This window comes from Myotis brandtii, unplaced genomic scaffold, assembly GCF_000412655.1.
Source record: "Myotis brandtii unplaced genomic scaffold, ASM41265v1 scaffold231, whole genome shotgun sequence".
Lineage (NCBI taxonomy): Eukaryota > Metazoa > Chordata > Mammalia > Chiroptera > Vespertilionidae > Myotis > Myotis brandtii.
The window spans coordinates 673,832-693,064 of NW_005358689.1; the positions used below are offsets into that span (position 1 = coordinate 673,832).

The window sequence follows — 19,233 nt, forward strand, 5'->3', positions numbered from 1 at the left end:
CGGTGATTTTTAATGTACATTAAGGTTTAAAGGTTACTGCTTCTGGTTAACATTGCAGTTATTGTGGGCAAATGTCCAAATGCTACAGATATTTACAGATATTTCCCATTTTACCCCTCTTAATCCCCCTCCTCTGAGCCCTTACCTACCCCCCAGGTCTTCACTACCCTATTGTCTGTGTCCATGGGCTATGCATATCTTCTCTCTATATAAAAGCCTAATCGACCATTCGAATGTTCAACCGTTAGCTGTGGTTCGCACTGACCACCAGGGGGCGGACGCTCAATGCACAGGCATGGAATCATGGAACAGACTGATGAATCTCAGAGGGGAGGCGGGAGGGAGGAGGGCGGGAAGAGATTAACCAAAGAGCCCATATGCATAGTAGAGGCCTGGTGCACAGATTCATGCACTGGTGGGTTCCCTTGGCCTGGCCTGCGGGGATCGGGCTGAAACCGGCAGTCTGACATCCCCCAAGGGGTCCTGGATTGCGAGAGGGTGCAGGCCAGGCCGAGGGACCCTACTGGTGCACGTGTACTGGGCCTCTAGTAAGTATATAAGTTCTTTGGTTTATCTCTTCTTGTCCCCCCAACCCCACATCGAGGTATGTCAGTCTCTTCCATGCCTCCATGCTTCAGGTCTTATTTTGCTGGTCAACTCATTTTGTTCATTAGATTCCACAAATAAGTGGGATCGTGTGAATTTGTCTTTCTCAAATTGGCTTATTTCACTTAGCATAATACAAATGCTATTTTTTAATAGGCCTGCTCTAAACATAGACAAAACAAGGTTGACTTATAGCAGTGAACCATTTTGCTTATCTATGTATATTTTTTATATATTTTATATAAAAGTGTATATATATATATACACCCTATAGTAAAATTTTATTTTAAAAATAATTATTTTTACGCTATTTGCATTATTTAACTTGTATGCATTTTTTTAAACTTGTATGCATTTTTTTAAACTTGTATGCATTTTTTAAAAAATAGGAAACATCTGGAGAAAATGACACATTGGTTTCATAGGAATCCATTAAAAGCCACAGCTCCTGTTTCTTTTAACTATTATGGCGTAGTCACTAGTCCTGCTGCCTCAAAAATTTGCAGGTAAGTTTCATCAATCTCAACAGGTATTGGTTGAATCACCCTTGGGTACCAGGTACTTATTTAGGTCCCGTGGTCAGTCCAAAAGTATGTAACACACTGTCCCTAAACTTAGACTCCTTACACACTTATAAGTGACGTGAAGAGTTAAATCATAGATTACTTAAACTTTGCCAGGCCAGAGTCCTTAGTTTTAAATCAGTGAATCCCAGAGAGGCTAAAGCAATCACAATAAAAGAGTTATTATAGTGGTATAAGAGACTCTACAAAGTCGTATGTGAGTATTGTTAATTGGCTGGATATTAAATTCATTGAGTTCTGACCCTATGTCCTGAATAGCCCTCAGAGTGTTCATATAGGAGAAAGGAGTTTGAATAAATTGTATAGCTTGGACCAGGTTAGCAAACCCATGTTCAGCAGATTTGGCCCACTGCTTGTTTTTATAAATAAAGTTTTATTGGAACACAACCCCTGCACCCCCATTTATTTCCATATTGTCTATGGTTGCCTTTGCCTTCTCTCTACAACAGCATTTCCTACAGAGGCTTAGATGACCCAGAAACCTTAAATTATTTACTTCCAGGCCCTTTATAGGAAAAGAAGGCTGATTACTAATGTAGATAGTAAGAAAGAAGAGAAGTCAGTTCTATCAGGAAAAACTTAGTTCTAGAGTAGTTTGACTGGAACAAAAAGAGATGCAAGAGCTATTTCCAAGGAGGGGACAGCTGGCCAGATTTGCTCTGGGAAGTTGAAAGCATTCATTGTATATGAGATAGAGAACCAAGGTGATCAAGGCATTGATGGTACCAGTAAAGGAAAATCAAGGGAGATGCTGCTTTTTTGTGGGAAGAAGTAATTGGAGCAAAAGGTGGGAAAACGCTCTTGGTGCTTACAATTTAAATTTAGTCTTTAGCCATTTGCACACAGTGTCTCCAGACATTGTAATGTGATTTCTGGAACCCTCACTAGGCAAGTTGCCTTCTGAAGTTAGATGTGGAGCTGGAACAGGACCAAGTTGGAGCTGATGGTGTAGCTCTAGGGTTGGATAGAAAGTTGCATGAATAGATGAGACCTCAGAAGAGAGAAAAGGAGGGAAGCTAGAGACTGAAAATTTTTGGAGTGGGAATGAGAAGGGGGCATAGAAAAAATGAAGAAGGAACCTTTAAAGATAAGAGGAGACTCTTCAAAATTTAGAGTTATTGGAGTCAAGGGAGAAAAGAATTTCAAGAAGGAATCAGTGAATTTACAACATTTGTTGCTGTAAAGAAGTAAAAGGGAAGGGAGACGTTTTAAAATGACTAATGACCACGTGTTTTTACATATTCTTTAGGTGTATATTGAATTACAGAATGCAATTTCATTTTTAAAATATGGGTTTCTACTTGATAAAGTATATTTCGACATATCAAATTTTGAAATTTCAAGAAGATAAAATCTTGCACAAATACTCAGTTTCCATTTTTCAAAATTTTATTGTGAACTGGGCAGTTTAGCTTACTTGTTCTTAAGTCCTTCCTCCCATCTTACTTAAGTGATTGTGTTCAAAAAATTAAAACTTGCTATATATTTTTATTACATGTTTTGCCCATGATTTGTCCCTTTAAATTGGACTGAATTTATTTTAGTACAACTTCTAAAACAGTTATTACTAGAAATTTCAGTTACCTCCAGTGTTAGCCCTAATTAAATTCATTTCTGTGTACTTAGCAATATCTTAGAGGAGGTTTGAGAGAGTGTGTGGTGTGTGTGTGTGTGTGGTGTTTTAAAAGCTACAATTGACGTTTTGAGCCACTTTGATGCAGACTCGTTGTAATACCGCTTACTAACTTGACTGTCTCTGTCTCATGGAAGCGACTTGAGGTCATCCCGTGCACGGCTGCTTGAATTGTTCACGGATTTGAGCTGTAACCCAGAAATGATGAAGACTGCAGCCGATGCGTATTTTTCCCTTTTACAAGGTTAGTTATGTGTACAAACTTGGGAGTTTGTAAAAGACAGCTATGCACAAGTTCACATTTAATTCTTAGACTTTTCAAATCAGAATATAGTCTTGTGGGCTGTATTCTTTGGTATGCTTGAGGTTCAGAAATCTGAGAATGTAAGAGTGGTATGTGGTCTTTCTCACATTTTGAAAATTAAATGTGTTCATATTTCATAATGCGTTACTTTAGAGAAGGTGTGAGATACAGAAAGAGAGGGAGAGGTTAAGAGTTTCATTCAGATACCTGGAAAAGTCATTATCTGAAAAATTTTCTAAATTTAATACTTGATGTTGCTTTCTAAAACTGAAATGTTTTGTACCGTTTATAGGTTTCATACATTCATTGGATGAATCTAGCCAAGAAAGTAAGTTACGATATATTCAAAATTTCAAGTGGACCGATACATTACAAGGACAGGTTCCAAGGTAGGCAGTGCTAACAGTACTAAATTGAAGCCATTTTTAAAACTATTTAGCCAGTACTTAACTCATAGCCCCTGTATTTGAAAAAATATAGATCCAGTCAGTATTTTCTCTTATCAGGAAATTAATTTTTAAAATTTCACCTAAACTCCTAATACATGCTGTTAAGTAAAAATATAATATTTCTCCTGGACCAAATCTGTTTTTCAGATAATCAGTACAAATGTTAACTAGACTTTAATAGCCTTGACTTTTAAAATTATTATTATTTTTATTGACTTCAGAGAGGAAGGGCAAGAGAAAGAGAGATAGAAAGATCAATGATGAGAGAGAATCATTGATCGGCTGCCTCCTGCACGCCCCCTACTGGAATCGATCCCCTAACTTGGGCAATGTGTCCTGACTGGGAAGCAAACTGTAACCTCCTGGTTCATAGGCCGATGCTCAACCACTGAGCCACGCTGGCTGGGCCAGCCTTGACACACACAGAGTGTTCGGGAATTTGGAACCCAAAGCTAGCTTTCGGTCTTTGCCTACATTCAGGCAGAACAGAATTTGGTTTTTCCCCTCCTTTTCCTTTTCTGATGAATAATTCAGATGTCTTCGGTCAGTGTCTTTCTTTCTTTCTCCCCAATCCCACCCCAGTTCCATACTCTTTTGACTCACAGTATTTATTTTCTTCCTAATCTCTCTATACTGTTTCTGCTCATTTTAAAAACTCCCCCTCAGAACTTTCTTACCACTTATTTGAGACTAATTAGAAGAGATCTAATTATAACAGGAAGCAGATGATAATGGTGCTACATTTTTATTTAACTCCTTTTTTGTTTTTTACACCACTGAGCTATTTAAGTGGTTGTGTATCTTTATATCAACTTGCTAGAATTACTGTTTTCTAAAATCAGGAGGGAAGGAAATGGAGACGGCTGAAAGGCCAGACAGACACGCATTAGAGGCAGGAGTGTGGGCCTTGGATTCACACATAACGAGGTGCGATCTCAGGGCTTGTAAGTGTGTGAACATCCGCCTCTTCCGCTGCGTGTTGGGGTTGCAGGTATCGGCCTTTGTGAGAAGCAGAATAGGAACACTTATCTTAAGAGACTAATGTAACACCAGGCACAGAACAGGCATTCAGTGAATGTGAGTTTCCTTCCTTCCTTGGGAATGTTGTTTGTAGAAATCATAAATTGGGTAGGAAGTTGGAGACTACATCCTTTCCACATTTTGATATTCTGGGGTCCTGAGGATTCCCAAGTCCTCGTTTTTTGTTTTTCTTTCTGTGACTCCTGTGTATTTTATCTAAAATTAAGGAATATTTTTATTTAAAAATATCTTTTTTTTTTTTTTTTTTTTTTTAGAGAATCAAACCGCTATCTTTATTACATTAGAAAACTTTGGCAGCTTCTAAGACTGTTTTGCATCACATACACTTGGCACTTTTCCCCACTGTGCCAAATGTTGATTCCCGTAACAGCATTTCCCGCATAGTTTTATGAGACAGTACAGAATTATATGATAGAGGCCTTAAATAATACTACTGAATATTCAGTACATCCGAGGTATTTAAGTAACTTTATCCTTGACTGCTACTGATACGCAATAGAAAATACACTTACGAGTATAGAATGAAAAATGTTTCCTCAACTGTATATACTCTGACCACTACTTAGATGTGGTTCAGTAAAAGTGGAATATTTGGGAGCGAGGCAGATTGAAATAAATGAAGGAAAAGTGGGAGTTATTCCTGTGACTATAAGTTAGCAAAGCTATTTTATTACTTAAAAGTAAAGTTATAAATTAGAAATGCCTACTAGATCACCAGAGAGAATCATTTGAAAGATCTCAGTGCTGAAAAGAATAAGCCATGAAACTATGCATTAAATTTTTTCAGGTAGTTTGTTCATAACATATTTTTGTATAACATTAAACAGGGTAGTTCATAAGTTATTTTTGAGTTACCATATGTCTTATAACAAATCTCCTTTTTTTTTAATCTAAAAAGTTTCTATGTCTCCATTTCTCTTAAGATGTAGGCAACAAAATAGAATCATGATTTTAGTTTCTTCCCTTTGGGTAATTTTTCTTTATCTTAGTTCTGTGTATGTAAAATAAGGGCGTTGGTTTTTTCCTCATTTGAGATAGATCATGTATAAGGAATTGTCAGGGTCTTGGCAGAAGCCTAATGATTAAAAATTAGTATTATCTTATTTGCTTAATAAGCTTTTGTCATCTTTGTGTCATATTTAGAATAGAACCTGAAGGAAACAACATATAAAATATACTTGAGTTTAAGACCGTTTTCTTTGTCTACACTGATTGGCTTAGCTCAAAATCCTCTTCACTTTCTTTCCAGCTTGGCTTTTGGCCTCTGTTCCTCGATTTGGGTTTTTTTTGTGTGTGTGTGTGTGTTTTTAAATATATTTTATTGATTTTTTACAGAGAGGAAGGAAGAGGGATAGAGAGTTAGAAACATCAATGAGAGAGAAACATCGATCAGCTGCCTCCTGCACACTCCCTACTGGGGATGTCCCCGCAACCAAGGTACATGCCCTTGACTGGAATCGAACCTGGGACCCTTCAGTCCGCAGGCCAACGCTCTATCCACTGAGCCAAACCGGTCAGGGCCCTCGATTTGTTTTTTATGAACCATCTGTTCCAGTCAAGCTAGCGGGGTCTCTGCAGTCAGGAACATCGCCAGACCTTCTTGTGCATTAGCAGCATCGTGCCCTCACCTGGGACGGCCTCTGCTTCCTTGCAGCCATCTTTCAGGGCACACTTCAGATTCTATAGCTACATTAAGCGTCTGTAATTATTTAGCCTGAAACCATCTCTCCTCTGAATTCCATTTCCTTAAAATGTGGTATAAGAGCCACCAGCTCCAGAAGCAACTGGGTACTTGTTAAAAATGCAGATCCTGGGCCCCTCCCAGACTTTCTGACTCTCTGGGATTGAGTCCCAGAAATCTGTGTTTTTAAAGCTACTTTATGTACAGTAACCTTTGGGAACAACTGCTAGTCTCATGCTTACCTCTATCATCATTACATTCGAAAACCTTGGCTTACTGTTATGGAGTATATACCGGGCAGTGTGTTTAGTCCTTCATTGTTAATTACGTGTGTGTCTTATCTCTCCGTCTGTGTTAAACACAAGGACTGTTTTCTTCATTTTTCAGTTAGCATAGAGTTATCTATAATTTTGAGTTGGGTGTACCAGTAGGTCTCATGTAGAGATGTCTTAATAATTGACAACACTTAATGATCATGTTTATGATTCTAGTGCCCAGCAGGATGCTGTTTTTGAATTAATTTCCATGGGATTTAATGTAGCTTTATGGTACACCAAATATGCCTCGAGACTGGCTGGAAAAGAAAAGTAAGTTAAAAGGGGATGGTTTATATGCATATGTGTTATTTTTCCAGTGTATGGAGCTTTGTTATTAAAAAATCTAGCCTATTGATAAAAAGTACCACTTTGGTAAATGAAAGGTTGCCTCAGAATGTTAGCATATTAAGCATCAGAATTATGGAGCCCAGTGTCAAAAGGAAGGAAAAAAATGAATAATCTTGTCATGGGGAAGGTCTTTTTAAATAAAACCCTAAACCAAGAAAAGGAAAAGATTGAATATTTGAGTATGTAAAAGTACTATAAACAGAATTTTTAAAATGACAGATGGGTCAAAAAGAGTGCAATGCATTATACAAATTATTTTTATAAAATGACAGATGAGTCAAAAAAAAGTGCAGCGCATACTACAAATTATTTTTATAATGTATATTCTTACAAGTCAACAAGGAAAAGACCAACACATCTAATGAAAGTAATCAAAGGTCATAAATAATTCACAGAAACATAAATAAAAAGGATGCAAAAGATGTTCTGAAGGATTACAGAACTGTGAAATAAAACGAGATACAATTTTTATAATCGTAAAAGTAGATATTAACAATACGAAATCCACTACCAACTCTGGTGCATCTGAACACGGGACTAATCTGCAGCCATTTAAGAATGAAATTGATGGATGGGGACTTGGCTTGGAGTGGTGAACACACAATTCAGTATCCAGATGATGTCTTATAGAACTGTACATCTGAAACATATCATTTTATTAACCAATAAATTCAATTTTTAAAAAATGAAGTTGAATTGTGTAGGCTGATGTAAAATGATCTCTAACGTAATTTAGGGGGTTTAAACAGGAGCAGAGTAGTGACTGTTGTGTATTTATGTGTTTTTCAAGTGTGTGCATGCATTAAGTGTCTGACATTTATGCCGTTTACGCACAGAAGATCATCTGGAAGGGAAAACAAGAAGCCTTTGTTCGGACCACTAGACAGTGTCTCTCTTTTCATTTGTAGTTTCTTCTCTTTGGGTCTTTTTCATGTGCATTTGTTAAATGTCAAGTTAGATTTTCTAAAAGGAAGAAAGCTAGTAGTGAGAAGCACAAATGACTAATTTGGTTTTATGATACATAACGTATTAGTTGTTGGTTTTAATACCAGAAATGGCTTTGATCCTCAAAGTAATATAACCACTGTCTTTAAGCATTACAGAAGAGGAAGCAAAAGAGGTCCATCGAAGCCTGAAAATTGCAGCTGGGATTTTTAAACATTTAAAGGTAAAAAAATAATAAGATATATTTCTAATGCTTTAATTCTTGAAAAAAAAATTTTAAAAATATTTTTATTGATTTCAGAGAGGAAGGGAGAGGGAAAGAGAGGTGGAAACATCAGTGATGAGAGAGAATCATTGATCAGCTGCCTCCTGCACGCCCTGCACTGGGAGTCGAGCCCACAACCCACGCATGTGCCCGGACCGGGAATCAAACATTGACCTCCTGGTTCATAGGTGGATGCTCAGCCGCTGAGCCACACCAACCAGGCTTGAGTAATTTTTCTTTACTTCTTTGGGGTGGAGGACGAGGGCATTATTCATTATGTAAAAAATACTAGTGTGTGTTCTGGTTTCCTTATGTTAAGTACCGTGTTGATGAGTGGGGCCAGTTATAGAATAGAGTCTCCATTTTAGAAAATCACCAGTGAATTTTACAATGAGAAAACTCACGTCGTGATTCACTGCATATTTTTCCATCTCTTCTGAAAAGGCATAAGACAAAGCCCCGAAATTGCTGGTGCTGACCGGTTCTTATTGCTGTCCGCAGCAGTGGCCAGAAGCAGTCAGACTTCCGCACAACTGAGCTGCTGTTTTCTCTGTCTCCGTGAGAACACTGCAGGGCGATCAGCACACACTCGTTATACTGAATCGCCTGAAGATAGGTGGAGATTAGGAGAAAGATTAATATATTTCCAACCAGAATCACCTGCACCTCATTCTCACTAAACCACTATTTCCTGGAGACCAGTGTTGGGTTTTCTTAGGATAAGATAAGATGCTTTTACAGTGATTACAAAGCTGTTACCCTGAGGGAGCTGTAGAATTGAAGTCGTCTTTATATCCAGGTGTTAATATATGAGAGAGCAGTGCCGGCTGCCGTTCAAAAGGCTACTGTTTCGGTTAAACATTTTCTAAGGTGAAAATATGATTTGCACATCTAACCAATCCATTATGATCCAGATTTTGTTCTTGAATTTCTTATTTTTACAAAAGCTTATAAAAAGCTTCGAAAGTTTTAGTATACAGGAGCTTTTATTCTCTATAAGTTTAGTGTTTTTCCTTTTTTTTTTTTTACACATTTTTTGTTAGTACCCTATATTTCTGATAAATCCCCATCAGCTTCCACTTTCTTCATCTCTCACAACTGGGTTAAAAGAAATTTGGCTTTTTTTTCTTTCTTTCTCTTTCAGGAAAGTCACATCCCAAGGCTTATCACGCCTGCAGAGAAGGGGAGAGATTTGGAAGCACGGCTCCTAGAAGCTTACATCGTTCAGTGTCAGGCCGAGGCTCAGGAAGGTATCTTAAGATTGTAAGGTGTTGTTAAAAGAAAGTCTGTATCGGCATTTACAAAAATTATTTTTTTAATTAATTTTTCTAAGAGAGAGAGAGGAAGTGAGAGAGAAGCAAACATTGAATTTTTTGTCCCACTTATTTATGCATTTATTGGTTGTTTCTTGTATGTACCCAGACCGAAATCAAACCCACAACCTTGGCATATCAGGACGAAGCTCTAACCAACTGAACTACCCGGCCAGGTTCCCCCCCTCCCTCCCCTAATTTTTTTTCAAATTAGAATTAGCTGGAATCCAGTCTTAGGTTTTGAAAAATTTACAGTGAGGAGTAATTTTCCTTTAGCATTTGCCTTCATTTTTAGTTAGCAGAAAAAGGCCTCACAATGTCATGTCTCTTTTTAAAAGGATTTGATTTCACGTTGTTTCTGACAGAATAAAAATTAATTCTGTAACTCATCTTGTCCCCTTCGACCTTGCTCAGCCCTTTTCTTCTTCCACTATTTGGCTTGCCTTGAAATTACTCCCTTTCAATGGCAGGAAATAAATGAAGACTTAGGTGAAAACAATAAGCTTTGTAGGCTTTTGTTTTGCTTTATTTCTGATTCCAGAGCCCCAAAGGTATTTGTTTCTTCTTACATCATGCTGTTTTATAGTAGTAATTTCCTGTGACTAGCTGGTAATTGGCTATAATGATTTATTTAAATAAAGAAATGGGCTCCACCGGTGTGGCTCAGTGGTTGAGCGTCATCCCATGAGCCAGGAGGTCAAGGTTGCGAGCTCAGTAGGGCATGCAGGAGGCAGTCAATTGATTCTGTCTCATCCTTGTTTCTGTCCCTTTCTTCCTCTCTCATCCTCTCTCTCAAATCAATAAAAACATTAAAAAATTTAAAAAAAAAATGGCATCAGAACCAGCAAGCTCATTTTGTGTTTGCATTTTCTGTAGCTTACTTTTCATATTAAAACTTTTAAGAAACAACTAAAACCCCACATAGGTTGTTGGACTGTCTTTTGCCATTAGAATTGAACTTAGATTCATTTGATTGTGTTTTGGTCACAGTGACAATTGCTCGAGCCATTGAGCTGAAGCATGCTCCAGGACTAATCGCCGCGCTGGCCTATGAAACAGCCAATTTCTATCAGAAAGCTGGTACGTTCATAATCCCGTTGTTACACTTTCAGCCTTTTGATGTTCAGATTAACCTCTGGTTTAAATAGGAAACCGGCAAATTAGAAAGATTCTCAGACTTTCCACTATTTGCAAAACTGCAATAATATCTGCATTATTTTTTATGAATTTTGTTTAAAAGAAAATAAAAGAATTAGAGCTGTTCACAGTTGCTCCATATCTTCTAATGGAAAGGATGGTACTATACTTTTTAACCAATTATGTCTAATAATTATATAGCTGTTTTGCTTTTGAAAATTTTTTGGTCTTTATTACAACCTTATAGCTACCATAGTGAGACAAGAAACTAAAATCCAGAGAATTAACATAACTGACCCATCATTTAACAGCTAGCAGTTGAGAAGCTGGGACTAGAACTCTGGTTGTCTCATTAGCCTATTTTTCTTTTCATTCACTTACTTAGGAAACACATGTATGTTCCTGTGTATGGGGTGGTTACTATTTTAGTTACTGGGTACACAAAGATCAGTAGAACAGATTCAGTCTAGGGAAGGGGACAAACACATTTTGTGGCGTGAAGTAAGGTGGTACAGCGGTGAAACAGAAGCCTGAAGGGCCTGGGCCTGCGAGAGGACAGTGGTGTGTTAGCCTTATTTTGAAGTATAAATAGAAGTTCTAAGTGTGCTAGGAATCTTTACGATGGGAAGAGGAGAACATTCTGTAGTTTATAGAAATACAAGGGAACTTAGCTCCTTCTGGGAGCTTTGGACAGATGCTCTTGCTAAAACACAGGATGAGTGTTGGGAGGAGAGGTTAGGAAAGTGTGTGTGGGTGAAGTCATGAATTGGTTTGCAAGCCTATCTGAGAAGTTTGGCCTTTATTCAGTAGATGTTTGGGGCCCATTAAATGATATAAAGTAAACTTGACTTGATTGCATTTGAGTTTTTAAAAAGTCCCTATGGTTGTAAGATGAGAAATGGGCGTGCTTAGGGGGAATGGTTATAATGTAAGGAGAAAATGATGAACACTTTGACAACGATAGCAAAGTAGGAAATGGGGAAGAAGAAATAGATTTGAGAGATGCGTGAATGTGTGTTTTTCATATGAGATTCAGGGATGGGGCTGTGAATGAGTGTGTCCTTCATGCTTCTCACTTGGGTGACTATAGACTACTCTTCGTTGCTACATAGCTTTTTAAAAATAGATAATATAATAGTATAAATCATATTTACCTTGAAGTTCTTAGTTAGGTCTATTTTTATCATTATGTTAAACCTAAATTACATTAACCATCAAATCAAAGAAGGGCCCTGGTACTTAACCAATCTTATTATGTAGTTATTGGGAAAAATAAATCACTTGAAATAAAGCGAGGTTTTTAAAAATGTGTAAATCGGAGCTCCAGTGGCGCAATCGGTTAGCGCGCGGTACTTATAAAAATGTGTAAATGCTTGAATTTTAGACTTGAATGTCATTCTGCTTTTAGCATCTGAACACATGAACTAAAAGTCGTCTAGTGAATCAGGGTGAAATGATATTTTGCTTTTTAAAATGTAACTTTAGATCATACTTTATCCAGTTTGGAGCCTGCATACTCTGCTAAGTGGAGAAAATACCTTCTCTTGAAAATGTGCTTCTACACAGCTTATGTAAGTATGTGTAACCCGGAAACGATAAATTACGGTCTTCCCCGCCCCTGGAGTGCCAGGTGTGCCATCTCTCCCGACCCTTCATTAGCGTTTTACAAACAATGGACGTTCTCAGTAGATGGTCACCCGCAGTGGGTGCAACCACCAAGGTGAACTAAGGTGGGTGGAGAGAGATGATGGAGAACTCAGAACTGGGTTCTAGCAGTGGAGTTGCTGTTCCACTTAAACCCACTTTTAAGCTGGACGCTTCTGCATACTTAAGAATTCTCTCATTTCATCCTATAGGAAGATACTTACTAATTCTAATCTTAAGACATACTGTGCATATTTCACCTTCGCTGGTGAAGAACTATTAATAAGCACTCGTTGGGAAGTGACCTTTTTGTCTCTTGTACCCACCAAACATTGCCCTGGCCATTGAGGCTCCGTTGATAGGAGCATCATCCCATACACTGAAAGGTGGCGGGTTAGATTCCCGGTCAGGGCACATACCTAGGTTGCAGGCTCGATCCCCAATTGGGGCAGGACGCAACAGATCGATGTTTCTCTCCCTACCTCTCTCTGAAATCAAAGAACAGATTAAAAAAAACAACAACCCTTTTTCAGATCTAGGTTGATATTTTCATTTCTTATGCCTTATCACCTGTTTTCAAGCATGCTGCATAAGACCATATGTGTGCTATCCTTATACCGATGTAGACATTTAAGAGTGAGCATATCCGACTTCATGCATCAAACCGGTTTAGTCCTAATTTAAGTCCTCCCTCCCACTCCCTCTCCATTAACAAAAAAAAAACCTTTTTCAGATCTAGGTTGATATTTTCATTTCTTATGCCTTATCACCTGTTTTCAAGCATGCTGCATAAGACCATATGTGTGCTATCCTTATACCGATGTAGACATTTAAGAGTGAGCATATCCGACTTCATGCATCAAACCGGTTTAGTCCTAATTTAAGTCCTCCCTCCCACTCCCTCTCCATTAGCACAGTGCTTTCCCTCCTTTACCCACAATGCCCTAGTTTTAGAAACAGGTTGTAACAAATGCTTTTTGCTCTCAGCCCATGGTTAAAAGACTAGTTTGGCCCAAAGATTTGATGTAATTCCACTTTTGATACTAACAGAGATGGGGGAACACTTATTCAAGTAAATAAATGTAAGGGGTTGCATTGAAACTTCAAACAGTGGACAAAGGCAATGATTATCTGATGCATGTATAAAACAACGGCAGTGGAAAGCATCATTTGTGGAGAAAATGAATGAACATTTGTGTCTTTTATCAGGCTTACTGTTACCACGGTCAGACTTTGTTGGCTAGTGATAAATGTGGTGAGGCGATCAGGTCTCTCCAAGAAGCAGAAAAATGTGAGTATTCCCACCAGATTATTAACTCCCTTCTTAAAAACACATGTTTTATCCTAAAGGGGAGGGGCAGTTAAGAGAGACTTTGGCTGAGTTCGTGAACGGGGGTGGGAATTGGAGAAAAGAAAAAACGTTTCAGAAACCTGGACTCTCTAGAGAGGACCCAGCTTCCCCTTGCACTGATGCTGGTGTTGCTGCAGCATTCCCCGCCTTCTCTGATTTCAAGCGCTTTTAGTGTGAATAATCAATAGTGATTTCAAATCAAATGACTTTCTATCCCTTTCACACGAGCCTTTGCAAAGGCAGAAGCATTATGCAAAGAATACGGAGAAACCAAAGGACCTGGACCAACAGTCAAGCCTTCGGAACACTTGTTCTTCAGGAAACTTGGAAACCTTGTGAAGAACACCCTAGAGAAATGTCAGAGAGAAAATGGATTTATGTGAGTACAGCTTAGCAGTCTCTTCGTAATATTAATGCTAGTAGGCCGTTGACGCTTGAACAGCACAGGTGTGAACAGCTTGGATCCACTCACAGGCAGGTTTTTTTGGTAAATATCTGTAACTTCCACCCATAGTTGGGGATCCGCAGATGAGGAGGGTGAACTGTATGCATTGATCTGTTTCCAAAGATTTTATGTCAGATTGCAATTAAGATTAACTTTCATCTTCTCTTTAAATTGGTACTAAAGTTTACTTGTGTTGTCTTAACGCTTATTCTGCTGCTGATGACGATGTATAAAAGCAGATTTCAAGATGTAAACATGAATTTTCAGTTAACGTAATAGCCCCTTATACGGTCCTGATTTTCTTTTTCGCTGCCATTCTCTCTCCATGTGTTATATACATCCTTACAACTCCCTTCGCATATTCATCTCACTCTGGTTTCAGCCACCTATACTACTGTCTCAGTTTTGTTATTAAATCAGCATTATTCGAACTGTAGTTTGGTAAATACAACTTTTTAAAGGTATTTAAAGTTCCCATACTTTTTAAAAATTATGAGTTAATTGGAAATACGGAAATAATGTGCTCAATGTGGAAAACCTAGAGTGAAGTGCAAAGAAGATAAAGCCACAGTCCTCATCACTTTGGTGCCTTTCCATTCAGAAATAGAGACGTCTCCTCATTTAGCGAGATCTCTCTTTTAGGCCCTCAGTCTTTCACGTGGGTTTTGTACATTTTTTTGTGACGTTCATTTCTATCGGGTTTCTTTTCGGCATTCTAAATAAAGGTCTAATAGCAAATATATTAGGGCCAAAACAGCTTTTCAACAGCAGGCTGCAAAGTTAACCCCAAGTTGTCTCTGCTTTGGTCTCCTTCCGTCCCTCTCCTGTTCCTGCACCTGGCAGCTAAGCACCTTCACTTCCTTGAACACGCCTCGTGTCACCTTATCACTCCCCTCGGAAAGCATCCCCAAACCCGACCTGGGTTAATTGCCCTCTCTTGTGTTCCCCGTGGCACTCTGTTGTCATAGCTTCAGTCACACTGCATCGTCATTTACAAGTTTTCTTGACTGTCTCACCTACCCATCTATAAGCTACACGAGGCAGGTTGCACAGGGCCCTGAACATAATAAGTACTCAAATAGTTAATGAATGAATGAATGAATAAATCGCTGTGTCAATGGCTTTTTGCAGTTACTTTCAAAAAATTCCAACAGAAGCCCCACAGCTGGAACTCAAAGCAAATTACGGCCTGGTGGAGCCCGTGCCTTTCGAATTTCCTCCTACAAGTGCGCACTGGACCCCAGACACGCTGGCTGCATTTGACCTCACCAAAAGGCCCAAGGACGACAGTGTAAGAGACTGCGTTTTCCATTCCCTCACAGATGTTTTGTAATCCCCACCCGAGGATTTTTAGAGAGTGGGAGGGAGGGAGGAGGGGGGAGAGAGAGAGAGAAAAACATCGATGCGAGACAGACACATCAATGGGTTGCCTCTTGCATGCACCCCTGCCAGGGCTGGGGGACCTGCAATTGAGGTATATGTGCCCTTGACCAGGAATCGAACCTGACACCCTTTGGTCCACGGGCCGATGCTCTAACCACTAAACCAAACCGGCCAGGGCTCATTCACAAACGTTTAAAAAGAATTCAGGGTTAGCATTTTGCTATTGTTCTCTGCACAAGTAGATATATATATATATTTGTCCAAATGTGAAATCAGCTAACTGCAGTGCTTGGTGAAATGTGTTCTAGGACTCTCTCAGAGACAGACCTCGAGGCCTTCATTGTCTCCTGGTTTTCCACCAAATCGACTGGCCTTGTTTTCAACACATTGTCTTGCCTTTTCTCCAATTTGTCAGAGCCTCCTGTGGGAAGAGAGTGGGAGAGCACCTCTGAGGAGGACGGCTCGCCCATGTCTGTTGCTCTAGCGATGCTCTCTGTTTCTATGTAGCGTCAGGCAGGGTAACTGAAAACTTGGCCTGATTTCAACATCGTGTGGAGTCACCCACCGGTCAAATAAGACTGCTTGTATTCACGTCTGTCTAAGTCCTTGCTGTACTCAACCGAAGGGTAGATGAAGTAGAAGTGTTGAGGTTTGACTTCCAAAAGAGGGAGGGCTCTGTGAAAAAAAGGAAGTGGGAGTTAATTCTCCCTTGAAATGGGGTGGTTTTTAAATAGTTCCCCACCCGTGCTACAGCCATTGTGCCTTAAAAGAACTGTCTTTGTATCCCGTCCCGCCTCCAGAATAGTGCCTGTCACTGTCACGAGTGATTTCCAAACAGAGAGGCTCCTCCTGCATGTTGATCCTCGGTCTCCTCCTCAGACAGCGTAGGAGGAGCAGGAGCCTGACCTTTGCCCGTCGGTTTCCATCCCCACTGATGTGCTTTCCCATCATGTCTTCAGCCGAACTGATATGTAGCTTCCGGAACAGCTTCGCTCCTCCGCTGTTGGAGAATTTAATGTCGCGTCTTTTAAAAGTTAGAGGTTGTCCTGACCGGTTTGGCTCAGCGGATAGAGTGTCTGCCTGCGGACTGAAGGGTCCCAGGTTCGATTCCGGTCAAGGGCATGTACCCCGGTTGTGGGCACATCCCCGGTGGGGGGCGTGCAAGAGGCAGCTGAATCGATGTTTCTAACTCTCTATCCCTCTCCATCTCCCTTCCTCTCTGTAAAAAAATCAATAAAATATATTTAAAAAAAAAAAAAGTTAGAGGTGGAAAAGGTCTAGTGTTCGTTTTCCGAATCTTCGCTTCTGTTCTTACGTCGTATTGTTCTTTCTCCCTAGACCAAACCCAAACCGGAAGACGTGAGGCCCGTGAAAGAACCAGACATCAAACCTCAGAAGGACACGGGGTGCTCCGTCTCCTAAATGCATCGCCCCGGTGCATGGGAGCCGCTCGCCTAGTGGACGAGATAAGCCGTGGACTTCCGTCCACATTTCTTGAAATGATTTCTCCGAAGCCTGTAGAATAATGTAGTCCATTCAGAGGGAATCGGCCTTCAGTGTAGTTGTTAGATTTTTAATATACCGAGGCTTCATGCTTTGTTTCCACATTTCTTTTTAACCAGGACAACATGGGGAAGACTTGATTCTGCTCTGAAGCGTGTATTTAAGGGTTGGGTTTTTTTGTTTTTCCCCCACACTCTGGGTAATAATAAATTACAGGTTAATATCGTATAGGCCAGAATCACGTGGTTATGGGTATGTTTTCTCTCTTTACAAAAAACTTACTTTCCTGCCTTTTAATTGATACCAGCAGAATGACAGGAGTCTGTTTTCACAGACAGTTTTCCCTTCACCATTCTGTTCATTGTAGCACAGATTTAGGTTCTGAGTTAGTTACCTTTTCTGCTGGGAAAAAAGTCACTTAGAGTTAAAGGTTAGAAAATGTTTATACCCAACCCCTTACGATCGAATCTATAATTTACTCAAAAATCAGTGTTTGCAGGGATGTTGAGATCACTTACGGACTTCTGCTCTGGCGGCCCTGCACCTCGTCCGTATCTGTAAACTTTCAGCGGTTTTGACGAGTTCCTTTCTAATGGGTTTTTCACCTCCAGGGCAGAACTTTGCAATAGCTCGTATGTTTCTGTGTGAGGGGAGCCAGAACGAAAAGGTTTTTGAAGAAATCAGATGTTGCATGGTGTCGAGAGAAACATTGAACCTAAGGGGAGGGTTGTCCTGAATTACACTGGTCACTCCACTGCTTTGTTAGGGAAGTTAGAGTAAAATGCTTTGGTTACCTGGGTAGTGTACCTTGCTTTTATGTGATTTTCAGATACACGGGATATGTGTTGCTTTATGCCAGAGGCCAGAGCAAAAACTGAACAGAACAACAGATTCAGTATGATCTTAACAATAGTTTGTAATATTTGAAACCGTTTCATATGTACATAGACTTGGGATATAGTGGATGCATACACCTGTAGGTTTATCTTTTGATTATTCTCTGGGGGCATTAGCTAATTTTCCTATTACAAATGGGCTGGCTCACCTAATAATAAGAGCAGTATATGTTGGAGCTTACTACATGCCGGGCCCTGCACCGAGCACTTCCATAGATAAACCCTTGAATCCACACCGCAACTCTGAGAAATAGGTAAACTCTGCCTAGAGTGTTGAAATAGGAATAAACATTTCATTATGCAGAATAAATAGATGATGCCTGTCTGAATCAATATTGTGCTCAAGTAAGTGATTACTAAAATCATAACTTACACTCTTAAAACCAGCTACATAGGATCAGTGTGTTTAAAAAAATATATGGAATGCTACCAGAAGTAACATATGGAAATGCTCCTTGCTGTAAAACGTTTTTCCAAGCTGCCGTTTGCAGAATAAGTAGAGTAATAACTGAACAGACATCACATTGTAGTTTGCTGTCTATAGAAACTATTTTAATTAAATTCGCCGCATTGTGATTACAAAGTCATTCGCCTGTTCGCTGTACACCAGTAACTGACAGAGCTGAGCTGTCCTTAATGCAGCTTCTAGCTGGGCCCGGAGGGTCAGCTTATCGTAGGTACCATGCTTATTAACCAAGCTACTAGTTCTCACGTTCACGTCATGTGCATCGTACTACCACACACGGAATGAAAGCATGTAGTATGCTCAGTGCTTCTGTGATATGCAGTGAATGCTGGCAGTTTAGTCCCTCACTGGCAACTTTGACCTAAGCGGGTAAACGTTCTGTTGATCCCGCAAAGGCGACACTTTGTGGCTGAAATATCCCCTTTATCATATTGTTTGAAATAGTGTTGAGAATGTGGGGAAGTTGAGGAATGTGAAGGAGTTGCATGAAGGTTCTAGAGAGGGAACTATTTGCATTAACTGTTGCAGACACTTCATACTTCACTTAAAGCGGATAATGACAACTAACATTCTACTGGAAGTGCTGTTTGTATAATGAATTATCTTTTTATTTATGGAAATAAAAGTAATTTTACTTACAGTTTCATTGACATCTTTATTTGCTCTTCTATAAATATTTTTACATTTATTAAACCAGTGACAGTTAACACAGTGCAATACCGTAATTTTTCACAGTGACATTGGGAAGTGACAGAGCCTCGTGTGTTCGCTGTTTTATGCTACATGAGCTATTTGGTTTCTGTTTATTGGTCCTTACCACCCCTTCATCTCAAAGCACGATTTTGATGGGCCTTACTCATAGTGTTTGTCCATGATACAGTCTGCGTACTGTGGTAGGCTAGCTAGCGAGCTCATCATCGCT

General features: G+C 39.6%; 1 protein-coding gene across 4 annotated transcripts in view; it reads left to right on the forward strand.

Moving 5' to 3' along the window:
* The window catches only part of BROX (BRO1 domain and CAAX motif containing), a 21,388-nt gene extending 2,434 nt beyond the window's left edge, over positions 1-18,954 (forward strand). For 2 of the 4 annotated variants that reach the window (XM_005866485.2, XM_014539930.1), the window contains exons 2-13: positions 996-1,112; positions 2,961-3,067; positions 3,420-3,516; positions 6,790-6,885; positions 8,059-8,131; positions 9,318-9,423; positions 10,477-10,566; positions 12,109-12,194; positions 13,477-13,558; positions 13,847-13,997; positions 15,195-15,354; positions 16,785-18,954. In XM_005866485.2, the coding sequence (XP_005866547.1) occupies positions 1,012-1,112; positions 2,961-3,067; positions 3,420-3,516; positions 6,790-6,885; positions 8,059-8,131; positions 9,318-9,423; positions 10,477-10,566; positions 12,109-12,194; positions 13,477-13,558; positions 13,847-13,997; positions 15,195-15,354; positions 16,785-16,868 (1,233 nt within the window). In that variant the 5' untranslated portion in view covers positions 996-1,011 and the 3' untranslated portion in view covers positions 16,869-18,954. The remainder of the gene's footprint in view (positions 1-995; positions 1,113-2,960; positions 3,068-3,419; positions 3,517-6,789; positions 6,886-8,058; positions 8,132-9,317; positions 9,424-10,476; positions 10,567-12,108; positions 12,195-13,476; positions 13,559-13,846; positions 13,998-15,194; positions 15,355-16,784) is intronic. The other 2 variants (XM_005866487.2, XM_005866486.2) reach the window with 2 other exon arrangements.
* The last annotated feature ends 279 nt before the right edge of the window (positions 18,955-19,233 follow it).